This window comes from Cricetulus griseus, chromosome 2, assembly GCF_003668045.3.
Source record: "Cricetulus griseus strain 17A/GY chromosome 2, alternate assembly CriGri-PICRH-1.0, whole genome shotgun sequence".
NCBI classification, from domain to species: Eukaryota; Metazoa; Chordata; class Mammalia; order Rodentia; family Cricetidae; genus Cricetulus; species Cricetulus griseus.
In genome coordinates, this window is record NC_048595.1 from 173,573,189 (window position 1) to 173,596,522 (window position 23,334).

At 44.0% G+C, this 23,334-nt stretch overlaps 1 protein-coding gene across 1 annotated transcript in view; it reads right to left on the reverse strand.

The window, feature by feature from the left end:
• The window catches only part of LOC100769987 (O-acyltransferase like protein), a 54,524-nt gene that overhangs the window by 26,657 nt on the left and 4,533 nt on the right, over positions 1–23,334 (reverse strand). Inside the window, exons 2-5 of the mRNA XM_027402717.2 lie at positions 13,096–13,235; positions 12,090–12,168; positions 5,453–5,594; positions 4,392–4,618 (exon numbers count right to left, since the gene is read on the reverse strand). Coding sequence (XP_027258518.1) covers positions 4,392–4,618; positions 5,453–5,594; positions 12,090–12,168; positions 13,096–13,235 — 588 coding nt within the window. The remainder of the gene's footprint in view (positions 1–4,391; positions 4,619–5,452; positions 5,595–12,089; positions 12,169–13,095; positions 13,236–23,334) is intronic.

A 23,334-nucleotide genomic window follows, 5' to 3' on the forward strand; every position in this document is an offset into this window, starting at 1 on the left:
GAGGTGATATGTTAATTCAGGTTGCTCCTTAAAGTTAGGTCCTCCTGGCTCTAAGTCTGGTTTGTAAACCTCAGCAAGTGAATTAACTTCTCTGCACTCCAGTTTCCACATCTGCAAACCAAGAGTCAAGGTAGATCTTGTAGTCATAGAATATTATGAATAACAAATGATATGATGCTTATAAATTACTCTGAATAGAAGCCACCCAGTAATGAGCATTTGCAAGATCATCTTTGCAATTATCAGTATTTGTCACAAGAATAGCTAATCTTGTCTACTTAGCTTATGTCCTGGTGTTGTGATGGTGGTGGTTGTGATCTTTGGGGGTTTTGGGTTTTTTTTTTGTTTTGTTTTGTTTTGTTTTTTGTTTTTGAGACAAGGGTCTGATTATACAGCCCAGGCTGTCCTTGAACTTATGGCAGTCCTCCTGCCTCCATCTCCCAAGTGCTGTATATGGATACACCCACAGTATGTAATCTAAGCCAGGAGTCAATTGAATGAGTGGAATTGGGACACAAGACTCTCCAAAGTCCAAGCCAGCCCTGAGGGCCTCATGTTCTCCTGGGCAAAGCTGAAATACTATGGTTGCAGATACGTCCTTTTAGAATGAAAATGTATTCACAAACGAAGGCTGGCTTATGGCCACACATTAGCTGTCTAAGTCAGTTGTTTGAAATTTAATTTCCTGGCCTCTTGAAATTCTGGCAGTCAGTCTGAGTTTCCCTGTGATGCTCTCCCTGCCTCAGGCATAGCACCCACCCTTTCATTGGCAGGAATTGTGATCCCCAAGCCTTGGCAGTCAGCACTGTGAGCAGCATTGCCGGGCATCTATCTGGTGTCACCTGATTCCTTCCCCAGGTTCCGGTGATGAAAGGCATAGGACCAGGGTTCTCAGCCAAGTTCTCCAACCTCCTGAGCCACATGGCCTCACATGTAGAATACATGTAATTTTGAGCAGTGTTATGAAGATTCCAAAGCAACATCTCTGGCTCAATGCTAACCTTGGCAAGCAAGCCACTCAGTGTTCTTTAGTGTTATTTTTCTATCTAAATTCTACTTTGAGTGAATGGAATCATTAGTGCTTTATAGAATCTTATGGAAACAGCTACGCTATAGGGAAGACAGCCTCTTGGAGTCCTGTTTTACTCATTTGTGGATGGAAATAATTATAAACTATAGAGACAGGGTAGACAAAGGCCATCACTGGCCTAAGTTCCTATGGTTACTGACTCTCAAAGTGGGAGCTCTTGGACCAGTGGTTTCAGCATCACCGGGGAATTTGTTAAACATATTCATCCCCAGGCTCTGAGCAATCCTGCTGAGACATAGTCTTCAGGATTAGTGCCTAGCACCTGACACCTTGCAGGGGAGATTCTGATGTTGCCAAAACTCAAGAACCACCAGGCACACATAGGCTTTCACCGTCTTTGAAGCCCTTCAGGTTTCTCAGCCATCATTTCAGGGGTCCCACTTTAGCCAACAAACCACAGAGTAAGAGGCCTACTCATGGCTGAAACACATAGCTATTTAATTATAAAACTCTTTCTCACACCTCACTCCCTTGTATTGCCTTTTCCAAACAGCAAGGCAGGTTCACTCACCAGGAAAACACACACCCACACATACACACACACACACACACACAAAGCAAAAACAAAAACAAAAAAAAAAAAAAAAAAAAACTTAAGTTACCAAGAGGCTAAAGAATCAAGAATCCAAAATGTCCAGTTGAACTCTAGCCTTCCAAAAGATAACATTGGTCTTACATTGGTTTGATTTACAGAGGAACATCAAAGTGGAGACGGAAAAATCAATGAATCTTAGGGGTCCCTTCGTCTTGATTTGTACTTCCAAACATTCAGGGACATGTTTTCCTTTGGTCGTATTAAATACAAAAGAAAAATATTGTTACGGCAACCAAACATAGAATGGCCATCTTGAAACCATAGTAAAAAGTAAATGCTAAGAAGCTCAAAGAATCCTGTGAAAAATGGGGAGGTAGGATTGTGGGGACCAGAGGGGTCGAGGACACCACAAGACCATGGCTCACAGAATCAACTAAGCAGGGCTCACAGACACGGAAGCAACAATCAGGGAGCCTGTGTGGGACTTAACTAGGTTCTCTGAATATATGTCCTGGTTGTGTAGCTTGGTCTTCCTGTGGGACACCTTACAATGGGAGCAGGGGTTGTCCCTGCTCTTTTGTCTGCTTTTGGAACCCTTTTCTCCTACTGGGTTGCATCGTTCAGCCTTGTTGTGAGGGCTTGTGCCTAAACTTATTGCAACTTGTTATGCCATGTTCGGTTGAAATCCCTGGGAGGTCTGCTCTTTTCTGAAGGGAAACAGGAGGAATGGATCTGGGGAAAAGGGGCACAGCTGGGAGGAGAGGAGTGAGGGGAAACTGAAGTCAGGGTGTAATATATGAGAGAAGGATAGATAGATAGATAGATAGATAGATAGATAGACAGACAGACAGACAGACAGACAGACAGATAAATAGATGCCAATAAAATTAATGCAGGTCAGGGGGATCTCGGTTTAGGGGAGGAACCTAAGGCCCACACTGGTGCCCAACACTTTATACATGTATTTGCTTTAAGTAAGAGATTGTCCTAAGCATGGGTATCTGAGGTCCAGCCTGGCATTGCTGAAAGCAATGGAAATGTGATGCTTGTCAGTTCACTAGTCTGACAGAGCCCCTGCAAGGTAGCTGGACCTGCTATTTGCTCAGAAAGATTGGGGCATCCCAGCAGGAGGTCTTAGCACAGCCCTTCTTCCCTCTCTTCCAACTGAACCACAGAGACTGAGGGAAAGGGTAAATTTAAGAGGCAAGTACATATAATTGCTTTGAACTCCATCGACTTACCCCATGTCGTCTCTTAGTTTACATATGTGGAAGTTGAGGTTCATTGAGACTAAATGATCCAGCCAAGGTCAGGGTTAGAAGTCGAGGCAGATTTGACTAGGAATGGCCAAGCACTCCTTTCTCTACCGTACTGAAGTTGGACCTGTCTGCAGGTCGGTGAGGTGCAGAGAAAGATCTACAGCCACATCACAAGAGGTCACTGTAGGCTTCTGGAACCTGGGCGAGTCCATGGTTACTGTACTCAAAATGTGATGAGGATGCAATGTAACAAACAGAGAACGGCTTCCCTCCAGGGCTCTGTGTACACACTGAGGGGCAGCAGGGACTGACATTGCCTCCTGCCAGGCAGATCTGCATCTCATTTTGCATAGGAACTGGTCCCCAGAACTCTCAGCCTCTGAGCATCCTCTCAGACTATCTCTGTCTTTTATTGCTTTTTTGATGTTGGAGTTTATGTACTGTAATTAAGTTACTGTCAATGCTGATTTTGTGTAAACTTCAAATAAGATCAGAGAGAAATCACTGCTATGCTTTCCATGTGGGACATATTCCTTGAAGCTACTTAGTTACATATTCATATTTACCCTGCCAACTCCCTGGGATTTTTGAAGGTTTTTTTTTTTAAGACCCTTTTTAGAGTAAGGAAAGACAATTTTGAAGACCTGGGGGGAATTTATTGAAAATTACTCCATATAGATGAAAGGTGTTTGCATAAACAGGCAATTTCTGAATGGTGTGCAGATGATAGATATGTAGGTAAGTAGGCAGTAGATAAGTAGATAATAGATTTAGATAGATGGACAGATAGATAGATAGATAGATAGATAGATAGATAGATAGATAGATATCCATCTATCTATCTATGTTTTCCCTTCCATATAGGCAGGTGGAAATGAAGTTAATATTCTCTCTCTCTCTCTCTCTCTCTCTCTCTCTCTCTGAATCACACTATGTATGTAGTCCTGGCTGGCTTCAAAACCACAGAAGATTCTTCTGCCTTCACCTCTTGTGTTTTAGGATTAAAGGTGTATGTCACCATGGCCCTTGAAACTAATATTCTTAATTTTTCACCAGAGCATAAACACAGTGGGCCTCAATGGAATCATCATTTTGCTACATTGGAGTTGAGTTATCTTTTTCCAACTCAGATACATTGATTAGCTTTGCTTGCACATTCACCCCAACCACTTGCTTCAGAGTTGTACAAGAATCTATAGCACTAAAAATAGCATGATCACAGCATAACTACAGCGAACTCCTTAACTCTCTGCTGCCCCAGGCTTTTGTCAGCACAGAAACACACTGGATAATTGTACCCGATATAAACCATCATTGTTGGTGACTTTGCCTTGCCTTAGCACCCTGATGGTGAACAAAGACTGAATTGTGAACAGTGGAGATCCAGCCTCCACTGACATTTAGGAGCTGCTGGGCATTCGCTAGAATCCAAACAGGAGGAATTATTTTCTAACCACACACTTCTCTAGGTCATTTCTCTGGGGTGGTCCTAGTTTAAAATGCTTACTTTTTCCTCTGCTCAGGGGTCCTGGTGGGGAGAGGTGAACTTGGCAACTGGTCTGCTGGCTCCTCCTTCTTTGCCCATTGCTCTCCATGTTTCTCAAAGGCAGACTCTCACAACCTGCAGGAGAAGTCCCATGTGCCCTCGATGTCCTGAGGTCCAAGCCCCAGCCCCTGGCCATCATGTAAACAGTCCCAGCCACAGGAAGGACAAGGCCTAGCAAGGTGATGAACCTGTAGAAAGAAGACAACCGACCAGGCCTTCACATAACACCAAAGGTGCAGAGAAAGCAAGCCTGGGAGAAACAAAATCATCAACTGGAAATGGAGGCACTCCTGTAACCCCAGCATGCTGGAGGCTGAATCAGGGTCCTGAGTTCAAGGCTAATGTGCACAGAGACATGCTGTCTCAAAAAGAAAAACAAAACAACAACAAGAAAAGGGATTTTCAGCCCTTTCAGGAAAGACTAGAGATGGATGCATTTGGTGGTGGTGGTCCTGGACCCCACTTAAATGTGCGCTTGGTCTGTCTTCCCTAGAGTGCTTTCAAATTTCCTTGTTTAACGGTGATCTCCCTGTGTTTTAGTCAACACAGGGTGCTGTAACAAAATGTCATGGGCTGGTGGCTTATGAACAATAGAACATGATTTTTTTTATTATTATTCTGGAAGATGGGAGTCTCCACATCAAGTCACCAGCAGACTTTGGGTTTGGAAAGGGCCAGTTTTCTAATTGTTGATACATTCTAGCTGACCTCATATTGGAGGAAGGAAGGTGTGAGGAACCTTTCTTGGTACCTTTTAGGAGGACATTAATCTCATTTGTAAGGGTGGCTCGTCATGGCCTGCTTACCTACTCAAGGCCCCACCTGACTCCAACATGTTCAGGATTAAGTTTCAATGTTAGAGTGGACACAAAATTCAGACCATTGAACTTGGAAGCCAGGCAGCATTGGCCAGTCGCCATTCAGTGAATTAAGTTTAACACAGTGCAGTTGGTGAGAGAGGCTGATAAGACGACATTGACTGACATCAGTCCCAGCTGGGTACCTCAGATGCCCATACTTACAGGCACACGGTGGCAAACGTGTCCAGTGGAAACACCCCAGCAGCACATCTGGCCACACTTTCACAAGGTGAGGAGGAAGAGTTTTTTGTAAAGAGGGAGAGGGAAGGCGCCAAAAATGAAGTATTTCTGAACCTTAGAATATCTACCAAGAGAGAAGAAGAGGCCATGTCAGTGCTTTAGACCTTCCCAAGTGTATTCATTGCACACAGAGCTGGAATTTTTTGACATGCATTGGCTTTCCAAGGCTGACAGTATTTTTCGATTACAGACTCTTCATCATTATTCTTTAAATGATATAGTATGACTATAGTGTAACTATGCACATGGCCTTCACACTAAGTGTTATAAATAATCGAGAGATGGTTAATAGTGAGCAGGAGGATTATGTAAATTCTATGCAAACACTATGGAATTTTATGTAAAGGCTTGCGTTCCTGTGGATTTCAGTCTCCTGCGGGTCTTGGAACCAATCTACCATGAATACCAAAGACCAAATTTATCTGCTTTAAGAATAGTGGGAGGGAAATAAGAAACAAAGATGCCGAAAGTGGGTAGAGACATGTGTCAGGGATTAAAAGTGAATACTATTCTTCCAGAGAACCAGAGTTTAGTTCCCAGCATTTACATCAGACAGTCCACAACTTCCTATACGTCTAGCCCCAGGGAAGCTGACACCCTCATTTGGCCTCCCTCCACAGGCACTTGTGCAAACGCATTCATACACACAAACACACACACACACACACACACACACACACACACACACACACACACGCACCTACCTTAAAAAATAAATTCTTAAAACATAAAAAGGTGCCGAAGGCCACATGTCTTAGTTAGGATTTTGATTGCTATGATGAAACACCACTAAGAAAAGGCAAGTTGGGGAGGAAAGGGTTTATTTGGCTTACACTTCAGCACTGCTGTCCATCAGTGAAGGAAGTTAAGGACAGAAACTCAAATATGGCAGGATTCTGGAGTCAGGAGCTGATGCAGAGGCCATGGAGGAGTGCTGCTTACTGGCTTGCTTCCCCTGGCTTGCCCAGCCTGCTGTCTTATATAACCCAGGACCACAAGCCCAGGGATGGCACCACTCACCTCAGGCTGGGCCCTCCCCCATTGATCACTACTTGAGAAAACTCCTTAGAACTGGGTCTCATGGAGGCATTTCCTCAGCTGAGGCTCCTTCCTTTCTGATGACTCTAGCTTATGTCAAGTTGACACACAAAAGCAGCCAGTATACCACAGAGCTAGGCGGAAATGGACTAGTCTTCTGAACTCTCTGTCCGTAGATCTCTCACATCCCTTCTGGCACACAGCCCTGGGAACGCTAAATCTAAAAGGTGCTGGTACTGACTCAAGTCTGTGAGCAAGTCTCTGCAAGAGACTCCAGGATGACCACCATTCAAAACTCAAGCTCACTTGGGAACACCAACTCAGGACAGGTGTGTGGTGAATTGGAAGAATCAATACGTAAGAATCTTACCAATCAGACCAGTGTTCCATCTCAAATGCTGGCAAGTCAGAGTGACCCGGGGTGAAGGGAGAACTATTGGCCCCTCCCTGGAGGCTTCAGACCTGGAAGTCTGGGAGTGATCTTGGATCTATACTCTTGCCACTCACTCCCCAGGGCCACACTCCGAATCAAGACCTGAGCACTGCCCAATCCCTGGCAAACATTGAGGATATGTGGTTCCACAAAATGACCATACTGATTATTATAATGGCCACAGATGCCACAGTTCATTAAGTGACTATGAGACATGAGGTGTGGTTCCATTACTGTTTGTAACTTTTACCAACCTGTAAGATGTGCTCACCGAAAGGTTGAGTCAGGCAAAGAATAGAAGATAACAAGAATGGAGATACCATAATAGAGGGAGATATTTTAGGTTTACAGAGAAATCAGGCACTAAGGAAATGTCTGGAGATCTACAAAGATGACACCAGCTAACAATCTAAGCAACAGAGAAGAGGCTACCTTAAATGCCCTCCCCTGATAATGAGATTAATGACTGACTTAAATGCCACCTGATAGCCCTCATCCAGCAGCTGGTGGAAGTAGAAGCAGACACCCACAACTAATCACTGAACTGAACTGGAATCCAGTTGCAGAGAAGGACAAGGGAAGAGCAAAGGGGTCCAGACCAGGCTGGTGAAACCCACAGAAACAGCTGACCTGAACATCGGGGAACTCTTGCTCCACAGACTGATAGCTGGATACCAGCATGGGGCTCTTCCAGACCCCAAGAACATGGGTTTCTGTGAGGAAACCTAGGAAATCTACAGGACCTCCTGTAGTACTCCCTGAGCCAAGACACACAGGGGTGGGCCTAGGCCCTATCCCAAAGGATACGATAGACTCTGATGACACCCTATGGAAGGCCTCACCATCCAGGGGGAGCAGAAAGGATATGTGAAAGGTAGGGTTTTAGTTGGGGGGGTGGTAGGGGAGGAGGTGAGGGAGAGAGAACTGGGATTGTCATGTAAAACAATCTTGTTTCTAATTCCAAAAAAAGAGATGTGCTCACCCTATCTTACACACAGGAGAATTTGCCTCACATAAATTCATCAGATTGAACATACTAGTTAAGAATACAGTTTCAGGAGGCTAGAAGGAAGGCTGTGAGAGAGCACAATGTTCTTCTAGGGGACCCAGGTTCAATTCCCAGCAGCAGCAAAAGAAAAGTTGCTGATGACATTGCCATAGCAACCAGTGACTGGAAAGATCTGAGGATGATGGTGAAATGACAACTCAGGACAAACAGGCCCAGATAAGGTTGCACCTTCTGCCTCTGCCCCACCATCAAAGCCCACAGGAAGCTATGGACACAGAAAAGTCCAGAAAACAGTAAGCACATTGGAAATAATGCTTTTGATGAGGTTGCCAAGAGTTCCTTGCAGGTGCCTCACCAGTATTTAGCCAAAGAACTTTCAGGAACTATTAAGAAGAACCTGGGGTGAGCTAGATCAATAGCTCAGCAGCTAAGAGCACTGACTGCTCTTCCCGAGGTTCTGAGTTCAATTCCCTCCAACCACATGGTGGCTCACAACCATCTATAATAGGATCTGATGCCCTCTTCCAGCATGCAGGTATACATGCAGCATTCATACATAAAATATTAATTAATTAATTAATTAATTAATTAATTAAAGATCCTGGGGGCTACAGTGTGGATAGCTGCCACTCTCTTGAAATCATAGGTGATATCAGGGGAGTGCTTTAGTAATTAAGAAGCAACAAGAGAAAATGTTTTAATAAAAGACTACTGGACAAAAAAAAAATCCTCTTGAATCCTAGCCAGAGAAAAACCTGTGGCTAATTCAAGGAGTTTCTACCAGATAATTGCAGCTTCTCAGTCAGCATTGGGGAGTCATGAGAGATCTGAGGGGAAGACAGCTTTTGCCAAGCCACTGGTCAGCTTGGTTCTTTTAACAAGTAAGGCTATTCAAAATCAGCCAACCATCATTACACTGAACCTTGATGCCAGGCAGCTCAGATCTCAATGCTTTTGGCTCCTGCCAAACTGAGAGTGTGAACAGCAAAAAATGTTAGAAAATTTCTGAAGGACAGACCTAGAGTGAGCCCCTGAGAATAGAAATGTGGAGCTACCTATTGTTGGTGGCAGATAAAATTCACCGGCCCGGTGTTAAACAGAACATGGTGTGTATACAAGCCAAGGAGGCACTGTGTATCTACAACCCAAGGTGTGTCTATAGCCAAAGCAACCTGTTTGTCAACAAGCCAAGGAAACAAGGTATAGCTATAAGCAAATGAGTGTCTAGAACTGCTGGCAGCCCCCAGCTAAGGGAGGGGCATACACTAGACCCTGCTAGGTAGCTCTAGAAGCAATCAATCTCATCAACACCTGATTTCATATGTCTACTGTCCAGAACTGTAAGAAAATAAAATTCTGAAGTACTGTAGCCTGGCACCAGGAGCCTTGAGAAATGAATACAGTAAGAGATTCCCACTAGATTTCATACTTTTTTATCCAGATTTGATCTAGAGTCTATATACCCTGGGATGACACAATTTTATTCTCAGGAAGCCACACACATTCAGTACTCTTCACATTACTGTGACCAAAAACCTGACAAGATGTAATTGAAGGCAGGAAGGATTGATTTTTGGCTCATGGCTTGATACAGTCCCTTGTGTCAGGGAAGTCCTGGTGCATGAGTGGCTCACAGCTGTGACAGAAGGAGCATGAGGCTGCTTGCTCACATCACTGTGGACCCAGAAAAAGAGAATGCAGGCACTGACCTTACTTCCTACCTTTCCTCTTTTATTCAGTCTTCACCCTGAGCCACACATTGGACTAGAGCCACACATTCAGGATGTGTCCTCCTGTAACCTCTAGACACACCCTCACAGACACTCGAGGTATGTCCCCCAGGTGATTCTAAATGCAGTCAAGCTGACAATGAAGATTAACTATCACATCATGCAATGTCTGTTAGTTGAAATGCTCCAACATGCCACAGAAACCACTGTACAGCAGGTCCTCCAGGCTCTGGCCCTCCTACCTATCCAGGGTCTCTCTCTCTCTCTCTCTCTCTCTCTCTCTCTCTCTCTCTCTCTCTCTCTCTCTCTCTCTCTCCTCTCTGTCTCTGGTGTGTGTGTGTGTGTGTGTGTGTGTGTGTGTGTGTGTGTGTGTGTGTGTGTGTGTTCCTGTCTCTGTCTGTCTGTCTGCCTGGCTCTGTCTGTGTGTGTGTGTCTTCCTGTCTCTGTCTGTCTGTCTTTCTGTCTTTCTGTCTGTCTGTCTGTCTCTGTCTCTGTCTGTCTGTCTCTCTCTCTCTCTCTCTCTCTCTCTCTCTCTCTCTCTCTCTCTCTGCAATGCTATGATCATCCTCCCTTGGCCTGGCTGCTGTGTGACTGAACTTGTTCTCCTGTTCTCCTGAGCAGCGCCTGTGCCAACAGCAGCCACCTGGTGTTCCTGAACTGCACGCCCTCACATCTGGAGGGGAGATACCAGAAATGCCATCAAAAGACTTTAAGAAATAGCTGACAAATCCTTTCCAGATGGGGAACTGTTCCCCTGGGGGAAAGATGCTCTGATCTCAAGCCCTGCCTCTGTGCCAAAGCTGAAGAGAGGCTCTGCTGGCCAACCCTAACTTCCCCAGCACCGCCCCCGCCCCATGTCAGCTCAGCGTTCACCCTAGCTTGGCTTGGTTCTTCTGGTTTCTCAGGAAGCACCTTCTTCTTGTCTCTCGGAGAATAAAAATATCTTTTCTCATCAGCAATGACTGTCAGCATTTTGTTTCATTCAGTCAGCTCTGGCTAATACTAAACGGGCTCCTTAGTGTTAGCCAGAAATATCAGAGTAACCGACGAATCTCCTAAAGCAAGGCAAATCATTAAACTTGGGGCCTTGATTACTCATTTGAAATGCTAATTTCATAGTAGCTACACACCTGCCTTTGTTTCTATTATATTCATCACTTATCTATCAAGAACCAAAATTTGTCTTTGATTCATAACATGTTTCATATCATTTGTAGTACTGAGCAAGAACTGGGCCTCTGAGATAGGTCACCAGCTCTTATTTTATTTTTTATTTTTGATACAAAATATCTTGCTATGTAGCTCAGGTTATCTTCAAACTTGCTCTGTAGCTCAGGCTGACCTCGGACTCATGACCCCTCCTCCCTTATCTTCTGGAGTGCTGGGGTTGCAGGCATATGACAACATGCTTGGCTTTTTGTTTGTTTGGTTGGTTGGTTTGGTTTGCTTGTCTTTAAACAGCACATGAAACACGCGGCTAGATAGATAATGTACTCAAAGCTGTGAGTGTTATTATAAACTCGGAGGGCAAATTAAAATTACTAAGAATAGCTTCCCTATCAACACTTTGAAGGAGAACTCTCAGTCATGAGTTGTTAGCTCTTTTGTAGATGACCAAAATTAATATTCATCACTAGTGATAAAAACAAATTTTAGGCTTTAAAGCTCTTGCTTAGAAATTTTTGAAATACTTGTAAAAGATCAAGCCAGTTTTCATGGGCTGAAATGTATTCCTCTGCATGGCCAGAGGTCAGACATCATTGTGAGGTGGTAGGCCGATGGGAGCCTCTGAACTTCAGAGCCTGGAAGTCCCCTGCTGCAGAGACAGAAGACAGAAGCTCAGGGACATTACATGATTTGCTCAGGGTCACACGTCTGGGAAGTGACAACCAGGACCAAATGCTAGGTTCTCAGTACTAATCCACTGCAACCTATTGGCCTCACACAATCCAAGTTCCAAATGGCCTTTTTGACCCTGCAGTTGGCAGACACCCAGGTAGAGCAGAGAATTCACAGTATGGAAACCAGATACTGCCCACTCCTGTCACCAGGCCTAATGAGGCAGCTGTGAGGAGACTATTAAACTTTCCATCTTTATTACATCAGGATCCAGCAATTATCTACTGGCTATTGCTTTTCTCTTCCTTTCCCATCTTCTCCACTACCACCCTATCACCTCTGTTCCCAACTTTCCTCGACTCCATCATTCTTAGTTAAGCTGACTGACCAAGATGAAGACTTAGTATGGCCATGAAGGCCCTGAAGGCATTGCCTTTGTTGACTCTAAGCAGTCGGAATTTTCAAGCTTTATGCTGAGACAGTAGTCTGACTGTATTTTTTTGTACTTACCCAGCTGAGATATCATGGTCACATCCTCTTCACCACAAGAATCAGGGACACACACACCCACACTGTAGTCAGCTCCATCCTGGGAAACACAATGCCCTTTAATGTTAGTGCTTGGTACATACACACACACACACACACACACACACACACACACACACACACACGCTCATCTGTGTGTGTATAGGGGGCGTTGAGTGTGTGTGTTGAGGCCAGATATACATAGATGTCTTTCCCTCATCACACTCCACCTTATCTTTTGAGATAAGGTTGAACCTACAACTCATCAGCTTTGGCTAAATTGGCTAGACATGATTTCACAGGATCTGCTTTCTCTGACACACACACACACACACACACACACAAACACACACACACAAACACATACACACACACACATACACACACACACATACACACACACACACACACACACACACACACACACACACACCACCCAGGAGCTGGGGTTATAGACCTCACCCAGCTTTACATGGGTGCTGGGGAATCTACCCATGGGTCTCCACGATTCTGAAGCAGTCACATGATATACTGAGCCATCCCTCCAGGCCCTTTTGTTTTCTGAAGCCAGGCCTCTAGTAATTCAAGAAGTCCTTGATTTCTTAATCCTCCTGTGCCTCAGTCTCCCAAGTGCTGGGATTACAGTAGCAAAATGACAGCTATGAAGAAGCAACGAATATAATTTTAACGGTTGCAGGGGCTCACCACAACATGAGGAACTGTATCAAAGGGTCACAGCATTAGGAAGGTTGAAAACCCTGGGCTACGATGCAAGTTCCAGGTCAACCTTTTCTATATAGTGAGATCTTGTCTCAAAAGCAGCAGAAGAATAAGCAAAAAAAAAAAATCTAGTCGCCACTTCTTGCGAGACGTTTTAATAGTTTCCTTTTCTGTTTTCAGTTAGGAAAAGCAATTGATAGAGTCTTATCATGATCTGTATCTTATAAACCATCCTTTGAGAGCGAGCACACAGGTCCCTTCCACTTACCTGCAGTATGTGAAGCTTGCAGTACTGGCCTCGGAAACTTCCCCCAGGGCCCTGGGTGGAAAGGCACTCACTGTAGGATCCCAGTCGGTCCACATTGCCATTGAGAACATTGCTTCCAAGCTTCCCCACAGAGTCATACACTGAATTCCAGAGCAGAAGTTTGCATAATTAGTTTCCCTATGCCATTTAGGAATAAATTATGAGGACTTGAGTTCGTATCCCCAGAACCCAAGTGAAAAGCTTAGCTGGAGGGGGAGGTCGGGGAGGGGGGCGCTTGTACCTGGAACTATGTATGTGGGTTTCAGCGGAAGCCAGAAGAGGCTTCAGATCCCCTGAAACTGGAGTTAGAGCAGTTGTGAGGAATTCTGGTTCTCTGAAGACCCCCCCCCCAAGTGTTCTTAACCACTGAACTATCTCTCCTGCCCCTCTCTCTTTTGGTTTTTTGTTTGTTTGTTTCATTTTTTCCAGACAGGGTTTCTGTTTAGACTTGGCAGACCTAGAACTTTCTCTGTAGACCAGGTTGACCTCAAGCACACAAAGATCTACCTGCTTCTGCCTCCCAAGTGTTGGGACTAAAGGTGAATGCCACTGCCACCCAGGTCTTTTACCTATCTTGTTCTGTGAGCCTCTTCCCCCTTTCACTCTGGAGAAAGTGTGGCTATTACTTGTTCAAATGTTCTTTCCTTTCCTTTGTTATATTTCTATTTCTATATTATCATCCCACCATAGCCATTATAATCCCTCTCTTCATTTTTCTTTTTTTTTCACTTTCCATCTATTTTTTTCTGTTCTATTTTGAGAGGGCTATTGAATTGAGCTAGCTCACCAAATTTTCTCTCTCTCCATCCTAATATTACCCATTTCATTATGTATCAACTCCAATATCTCTACTATCTTTAATATCGAACTTTGGTGTATAACTTTGTATTACCAATATTCTTTCATCACATTGGGCATATTTATCTGCTTATTTTAATTTCTTGGCAGCCCATTGGGTTCCAGTTCATGTAGCCCATGGATTTGCTTAGTTCATTATCATTCTTCTGTGTTTACTCCCCAGGGATTTCTGTGCTGTGGTCTCTGCACACTTCTTCTCTTTGTTGAGTACAGCGAAGAATGTGTGCAGCCCATAGCCCAGGTGGACCCTCCCCTCAGAATTTTAAGGACAGTGAAGACAAAAGATTGTGACTGGTGGAACATGCCTTTAAACCCAGCATTCAGGAAGCAGAGGCAGGCAGACCTCTGTGAATTTGAGGCCAGCGTCGCCTACAGATGGAGTTCCAGAACAGCAAGGACTACACAGAGAAACCCTGTCTCAAAGGAAAAAAAAAAAAAAAAGATTGTAACTGTCCTCAAAGGAATGAAACACCAAGTACAGGTTTGTGGAGTTGGAGAGGTGGCTTCACAGTTAAGAGCACTGGGTTCTAGAGGACCCAGGTTCAATTTCCTGTACCCATGTGGCGGCCTGCAATTGTCTGTAACTCTAGTTCCAGAGCATTCGAAGTCCTCTTCTAGCCCCCTCTTGCACTGCATGCATGTGGTACAGAGAGACAGGCAGGCAAAACACCCATATGCATAAAATATTATTTAATTTTAAATTAAAAAAACTTCTAACATGTGATTCCATCTCTAAAATATTAACAGACACTTGTGCCCCTCCCTTCAGCTATCAGACTATGGAGACAATGGACTCTGGGAAATTAGACATTTTCCCAGAGATCTCATGCTGGGGGAAGGAAAATACTAGAGGTGGGTGGTAACCAGCGGGAGCTTGTCTCCTTGGAAACAGATTTCACACAGCTGGTAACTTGTTAGACCACCTTGCTGGGGAGACTACAGCAGGGACAATGATAATAAGCAGGGCCATTTTGACCAAGACCCTGAGCTGTGCGTATGCCTTTTACCTTCTATTTAAACCTAAATTTTGTATCAGGACCCTGAAGACGGATTGTGGAGGCAGAGGGAGAGCAGCCACTGGATCACTTTGTTCCTCTGCCTGATGCAGCCACATTGAACACCTCTCCTTTCTTTGCTTTTCACTATGACTTATCTGTTCCTTGAGATCAGGCTATGCCCCATTCTAAGTTACTCCACACTGGAAAACAGGCTGTGCCTTTGCCTGAGAGACTCCATTTTGCAAGCAGCTTTTGACTTCATTTTGAAGATGGAGGATGACTGTACTCCTAGGGAGACAAGTGAACACACCCATACACAGAGACACACACGCATGTATGCATGCACAGGTGTGTTGCACAAGCACACACACGGTGTACACACACACACACACACACACACACACACACACACACACACACACATACACACTCCCCACAGGACTCCAGGCACAGCCCACAGAATCCAGGGCCTTCTCTCAATGCAGATATCAATTTCTTAAATGCTACTTTCCTTCCTCCCTCCCTCCCTCCCTCCCTCCCTCCCTCATTCCTTCTTTCCTTCCTTCCTTCCTTCCTTCCTTCCTTCTTTCCTTCCTTTATTCCTTCCCTTTAAACAAAACAAGGTTTCAATAAGACCTTCTTGCAGGCTAGGCAACCATTATTCCCAGCCCCTTCTCTTTTTCTTTGTACCAGCTCCATATTATTTTTTAAGTTCCACTTTATTCATTTATTTGTGGGAAAAGCATAAAGCATGAAGAGGCCAATGAAGGTCAAGGGTGATGCTTGGACAAGAATATTTCCTGGGTGATACTAATGTGTAGCCTAGTGTGACTTCTCTGGCCACTAAGATTTCTGTTGGACTCCTGAGCAGGGCTTCAAAGGGCCCTTCATGTCCTGACTTGCCCTCTGGTCTCACCCTCCCAGCCACAGCCAGAACATTCCCTTTGCTCCAGTCTAAAGACCTACCAAGCTAACACTTGTTGGCCTTCCAGCTTGGGCTGTCCCTCCTCCCAGTCCGCTGGCAATAACTGAGTCATCCTTCAAGTCTGGGCTAGAGGACTCTCTCTCCTAGGAAACAATCCAGCTTGCTCAGTGTGTCACACTGACACACTGTGTCATCACTGTGTCTCGTCTGTCTCCCAGGAGGGTAAGATTGTGCCCTGTGTTAGTCAGTGTATACATCTTTTTTTTTTTTCTGCAGAGTTTTTTATTTGAATTAGAAACAAGATTGTTTTACATGACAATCCCAGTTCCCTCTCCCTCCCCTCCTCCTCTACCATCCCCCCAAAACCCTACCTATCACATATTCTTTAGGCTCCTCATGGATAGTGAGGCCTTCCATAGGGTGTCATAAGATTCTATCATATCCTTTGGGATAGGGACTAGGCCCACCCCCATGTGTCTTGGCTCAGGGAGTATTCCTCTATGTGGAATGGGCTCCCAGAGTCCACACGTATGCTAGGGATAAGTACTGAACTACTACAGGAGGTCCTGTAGATTTCCGAGGTTTCCTCACAGAAACCCATGTTCTTGAGGTCTGGATCAGTCCCATGCTGGTATCCCAGCTATTAGTCTGTGGAGCAAGAGTTCCCCGATGTTCAGGTCAGCTGATTCTGTGTGTTTCACCAGCCTGGTCTAGACCCCTTTGCTCTTCACTTGTCCTTCTCTGCAACTGGATTCCAGTTCAGTTCAGTGATAAGTTGTGGGAGTCAGCTTCTACTTCCACCAGCTGCTGGATGAGGGCTATTGGGTGACATATAAGTTAGTCATCTCATTATCAGGGGAGGGCATTTAAGGTAGCCTCTCCTCCGTTGCTGAGATAGTTAGCTGGTGTCATCTTTGTAGATCTCCAGACATTTCCTTAGTGCCTGATTTCTCTGTAAACCTAAAATGTCTCCCTCTATTATGGTATCTCCATTCTTGTTATCTTCTATTCTTCCCTTAACTCAACCTTTCTGCTCCCTCATGTCCTCCTCACCCCTCCTCTTCTCCCCTTCTCATTCTTCTATCTCCCTCCTCCCTCTTCCAGAACTCCCAATTTGCTCAGGAGATCTTGTCCCTTTCCCCTTCTCCAGGGGGCCATGTATGTGTCTCTCTTAGGGTCCTCCTTGTTTACTAGCTTCTCTGACAGTGTGGATTGTAGGCTGGTAATCCTTTACTCTATGTCTAAAATCCACATATGAGTGAGTACATACTATATTTGTCTTTTTTGTGATCGGGTTACCTTGCTCAGAATGGTTTCTCCGAGTTCCATCCATTTTCCTGCAAATTTCAAGATTCCATTGTTTTTTTCTGCTGAGTAGTACTCCATTGTGTAAATGTACCACATTTTCTCTATCCATTCTTTAGTTGAGGGGCATCTAGGCTGCTTCCAGTTTCTGGCTATTACAAATAAGTGCTGCTATGAATATCGTTGAACAGATGTCCTTGTTGTAGGAATGTGCTTCTTTTGGGTATATGCCTAGGAGTGGAATTGCTAGATCTTGTGTTACACTGATTCCCATTTTCTTGAGGAGTCGCCATACTGATTTCCAAGGTGGCTGTACAAGTTGGCACTCCCACAAGCAGTGGAGGAGTGTTCCCCTTTCTCCACATCCTCTCCAACATAAACTGTCATTGGTGTTTTTGATTTTAGCCATTCTGACAGGAGTAAGATGGTATCTCAGAGTTGTTTTGATTTGCATTTCCCTGATGGCTAAGGATGTTGAACACTTTCTTATGTGTCTTTCAGCCATTTTAGATTCCTCTATTGAGAATTGTCTATTTAGTTCTGTACCCCACTTTTTAATTGGATTGTTTGGTGTTTTGGAGACTAGCTTCTTGAGTTCTTTGTATATTTTGGAGATCAGCCCTCTGTCAGATGTGGGGTTGGTGAATATCTTTTCCCAGTCTGTGGGTTGTCGTTTTATCTTGCTGACTGTGTCCTTTGCCTTACAGAAGCTTCTCAGTTTCAGGAGATCCCATTTATCAATTGTTGATCTCTGTGTCTGTGCGACTGGTGTTATGTTCAGGAAGTAGTCTCCTGCACCAATTAATTCAAGGGTATTTCCCCCTTAAAGTTCTAATAAGTTCAGTGTGGCTGGATTTATGTTGAAGTCTTTGATCCATTTTGACTTAAGTTTTGTGAATGGCAATAGACTTGGATCTATCTGCAGTTTTCTACATGCCTGCATCCAGTTATGCCAGCACCATTTGTTAAAAATGTTCGCTTTATTCTATCATATAAATTTAGATTGTTTGTCAAAAATCAGGTGTTCATAGGTGTGTGGGTTAATATCAGGGTTTTCAACTCTATTCCATTGGTCTACATGTCTATTTTTGTGCCAATACCAAGCTGTTTTCAGGACTGTAGCTCTATAATAGAGCTTGAAGTCAGGGAGGGTGATGCCTCCAGAAGTTCCTTTATTGTACAGGGTTGTTTTGGCTTTCCTGGGTCTTTTGTTTCTCCGTATAAAGTTGAGAATTGTTCTTTCAAGGTCTGTGAAGAATTGTGTTGGGATTTTGATGGGGATTGCATTGAATCTGTAGATTGCTTTTGGCAAGATTGCCATTTTTACTATGTTGATCCTGCCTATCCAAGAGCATGGGAGATCTTTCCATTTTCTGGTATCTTCTTTAATTTCTTTCTTTAGAGAGTCAAAATTCTTACGGTACAGGTCTTTCACTTTTTTGGTTAGTGTTACCCCAAGGTATTTTATGTTGTTTGTGGCAATTGTAAAGGATGATGTTTCTCTGATTTCTTTCTCCACCAATGTGTCATCAGTATATAGTAGGGCTACAGATTTTTTTTGAGCTAATCCTGTATCCTGCCACTTTGCTGAAGGTGTCTATCAGCTGTAGGAGTTCCCTGGTAGAGTTTTTCGGGTACCTCACGTAGACTACCATATCATCTGCAAATAGTGAGCGTTTGACTTCTTCCTTTCTGATTTGTATCCCCTTGACCTCCTTTTGTTGTCTTATTGCTCTAGCTAGAACTTCAAGGACAATATTGAAGAGGTATGGAGAGAGTGGACAGCCTTGTCTTGTCCCCAATTTTAGAGGAATTGCATTGAGTTTCTCTCCATTTAATTTGATGTTGGCTGTCGGCCTGCTGATATTGCTTTTATTATGTTAAGGTATGTTCCTGTTATCCCTGATTTCTCCAAGACCTTTATCATGAAGGGGTGTTGGATTTTGTCAAAGGCTTTTTTGGCATCTAGTGAGATGATCATATGTTTTTTTTTTTTTCCCTCAGTCTGTTTATATGGTGGATTACATTGATGGATTTTCATATGTTGAACCATCCTTGCAACCCTGGGATGAAGCCTACTTGATCATGGTGGATTATTTCCCTGATGTGTTCTTGGATTCGATTTGCCAGTATTTGACAAAAAAAGCCTTTGACAAAATCCAACACCCCTTCATGATAAAGGTCTTGGAGAAATCAGGGATAACAGGAACATACCTTAACATAATAAAAGCAATTGAGGATTTATGCATCAATATTCATGAGGGATATTGGTCTGTAGTTCTTTTTCTTAGTTGTGTCTTTGTGTGGATTGGGTATCAAGATAATTGAAGCCTCATAAAAAGAGTTTGGCAATGACCCTTCTGCTTCTATTGTGTGGAATACTTTGAGGAGAATAGGTACTAGCTGCTCCTTGAATTTCTGGTAGAATTCTGCACTGAAGCCACCTGGCCCTGGGCTTTTTTTGGTTGGGAGACTTCTGATGACTGCTTCAATTTCATTAGTGGTTATAGGTCTATTTAAGTTGCTTATCTGTTCTTGATTTAATTTTGGTAAGTGAAATCTTGTCCAGATAATTGTCCATTTCCTTTAGATTTTCGAATTTTAAGGAATATAGGTTTTTGAAGTATGACCTGATGATTCTCTGGATTTCTTCTGTGTCTGTTGTTATGTCCCCCTTTTCATTCCTGATTTTATTAATTTGCATGTTCACTATCTGCTGTTTGGTAAATTTGGATAAAGGTTGGTCTATCTTGTTGATTTTCTTGAAGAACCAACTCTTCATTATATTAATTCTTTGTATTGTTCTCCTAGTTTCCATTTTATTGATTTCCGCCCTCAATTTGATTATTTCCTGGCCTCTGCTCCTCCCGGGGCGTATTGGCTTCTTTGTGTTCTAAAGCTTTCAGTTGTGCTGTTAATTCTCTAGTGTGATTATTCTCTTGTTTCTTCATGTGGGCACTTGGTGCTATGAACTTTCCTCTTAGCACTGCTTTCAAAGAGTCCCATAAGTCCACATTCTCATTGAATTCTAGGAAATCTTTAATTTCTTTTTTTTATTTCTTCCTCAACCCAGGAGTTGTGCAATTGGTGTTACTTAATTTCCACGAGCTTGTAGGTTTTTTGCAATTCGTGTTGCTGTTGAATTCTAACTTTAAAGCATGGTGGTCTGATAAGATACAGGGAGTTATTTTAACTTTTTGTACCTGTTGGGTGTGTTGGATCCCTCTGCCGAGTTCGGATCTGGTGAACAGAACCCTGGCATCAGGTGACCCTGAGCAGGGCCGAAGAACCCTAGTGTGTACATCTTAGAGGTAGAACTTTGTGGATGTTGGATGAATTGGTTTAAATTTTGACAAGGTTAGTCCAAATGCTCAAATCCAGCTCCAAAAATATTATCTTGAGGTTTTTCCCTGCATCACAAAATACTAGATGTGTTCGTTACAAATAGATGAGAGTGGTTTCCAAATTACGTTTCCCAGCTGGGTAGTGGTGGTGCACGCCTTTAGTCCCAGCACCTGGGAGGCAGAGGCAGGTGGATCTCTATGAGTTCCACCAGCCTGGTCTACAAAGTGAGTTCCAGGACAGCCAGAGCTGTTACACAGAGAAACCGTGTCTCGAAAAAACAAACAAAAGATGACATTTCCCGTCACAGATCCCCCTAGATATGCAGCCTGAAGTGTAAGTACGAGTCTGGAATGGTAAGCGTGGCAAGGAAGGAAACGGGATGGGAACACTTTAAGCCCAGTGAGGCAGAGTCTGCAAGGCACATATCCTGGAGTTCCCAGTTCTTGGTTGAAGCTTCTGTTGTTGCTTCTCCTGATTGCTTTGGCTGTTTTCCAGCTAAGTGCTTTGGTTTTCAAATTACATTGCATTCCTTTCTGACTATGGGCTCACATGACCAACTGCCCTTTTCTGGACACTGCCCTGATGAGTTTCCATCAAGAACCTAAGCGACACCAGGACGTAGGCACGGTCCAGATCAAAACACTATATCCTAGGAAGGGAGGAGTGGATCAGGGCCAAGGGCACAATACTGTACATCAACACACTTGTTCTGAGTTTTCATGTCCAGATGATTGAAAGCAACATGTTTCAATCAGCTGTGCTAACTGGAGCTGTTTCCTTCTCCTGCAGTGGCAATGACATGTGGGTGTTAAAAATGCAGTTTCTGGGCTTGTTTTCTTACAGCTCTGGGATCAGGACCAGGGCTTGGTATAAGTGAGGATGCATTCTGCTACTGAGTTATTTCTAACAAGGTTTCTCTGAATGGCCTAAGGAACTCATCCTCCTGCCTCTGTTCCCTAACTACCGGGGATTACAGACACATGCCTCTGTCCCCAAAGTGTGGGGAATTGCAGCTTGCAACACCATGCTCACCTAGGATGCAGTTTTCTTTTAGGATGGAACACATCATCCTATTACAGTATGGATGTTTTGTTATTGTTTTGTGTAAAATAAGCATTCTGCCACCAAGCCACACCTGCATGGATGTTTGATAGTCACAGAACCTAGAACTTTGTATGGGTTCTACTATATCACCCTCTCTCTAGTGGGAGATTTTCTTGATTTCTCTGGTATTGGTCCTGAGCAAAAACAAACAAACAAACAAAGCCCTTCCCAACAGACAGCTGGGTGGGTAAAACAGGCACTAGCCAAACACTGAATAATCAAATAGATTGGCTGGGCCATAACTCCGTTGGTAGAGCTCTTGCCTACCATATGGAAGGCCCTAGTTTCAATCCCCAATACCACACTACACACACACACACACACACACACACACACACACACACACACACACACACATGCATATGTGCAAACAACACAACAATAAAAACCCCCATGCTATGGTAGACTGCAACAGGCTTCTTCCTAAAGGTTACCTACATTCTAGCTCAGGTTGGTGCTGCCCTGTGGAGTGTGCACTGTCAACTGCCTCCTCTAACAAGGGTTCCCCGTGGGGCTTGGTGTCTAGGAAAGAGTCGAAACATCAGTGACTACAGGAAATAAAACATGAAGCCAAAGAGACTATGCAGTCAAAATGGGAAGCTGGGCATCCTGTCATAGTGTAGGCTGAGACTTGAGGCAGGGACAAGGGGTGTGCAGGGTTAAGACATTTTTTAGAGGAAAAGTGCCATTGGGGAATGCTGTGAGGATGAGATAATCAGAATCCAGACATGTAAAGCACTTCAGATTGCTTGGGAACTCCTGGCTACCCATCCTCCCCTACCACTCTGTCAGAAGAAATGAAATGGAGGCAAAGTCAGAAGTCCTGAGGTGTACATATGGTATAGCTTCCACTCAAGGCCTCAACTGTGGACAGCAACAGAAATGGGCAAGCTCAAGCTTGGACTTTGACAGATGGCTGCAAATGGTACCACTATATTTTAGGCTTGGACCGCTCACCAGAGATATATGGGCTTCTCTCTTTCCACTCCAGGCCATGAACACATGATTTAATTCTGCAGAGTATGTTTGGGAGGTCAGAACAGCCTGTATTAGTGCACGTCTTCTTATTCTATAGCTGTCTTGACAGTCCCCACACCCAGAGTAACTTAAACCTTAGAAACCTATTCTCTGATCTTGGAGACTAGAATCAGGGACAGGGAGGCTCATACCACAGGCTCTGGGGCATCTGTTCCAGGCATCTGCTAGCTGATGGCTGCTGGCACCTCTGCCATTATGTCATGTTCTTCCCTGTACCTTTCTGTGTCCAGATTCCCCCTTTTAAGGACAATGGTCCTTACACAGGGACCCACTCTATCTTTACCGTTTAATTGTTACATTATTTGACTATTTACAACATAGATGCTATTTCCAAGTAAGAACTAGAGGTCAAGTGTAAGCAAGGTTATTTTTCTGTGTGCATTCATGTTCATGTGTGTGCAGGTGCATAGGTGTATAAATGCATTTATGTGTGGGAAAAGGCCAGAGGACATGACAACCTCGGTTGTCATTCCTCAGGCACTGTCCACCTTGTTTGAGACAAGGTATCTCATTAACCTGGAACTCAACAAATAGACTGCATTGCTGGGCAGTGAGTCCCATCCAGGGATCTCTCTGTTGGCCTCCCCAGCACTGGGGTTATAAGCATGGACTACTAAACACATAGGT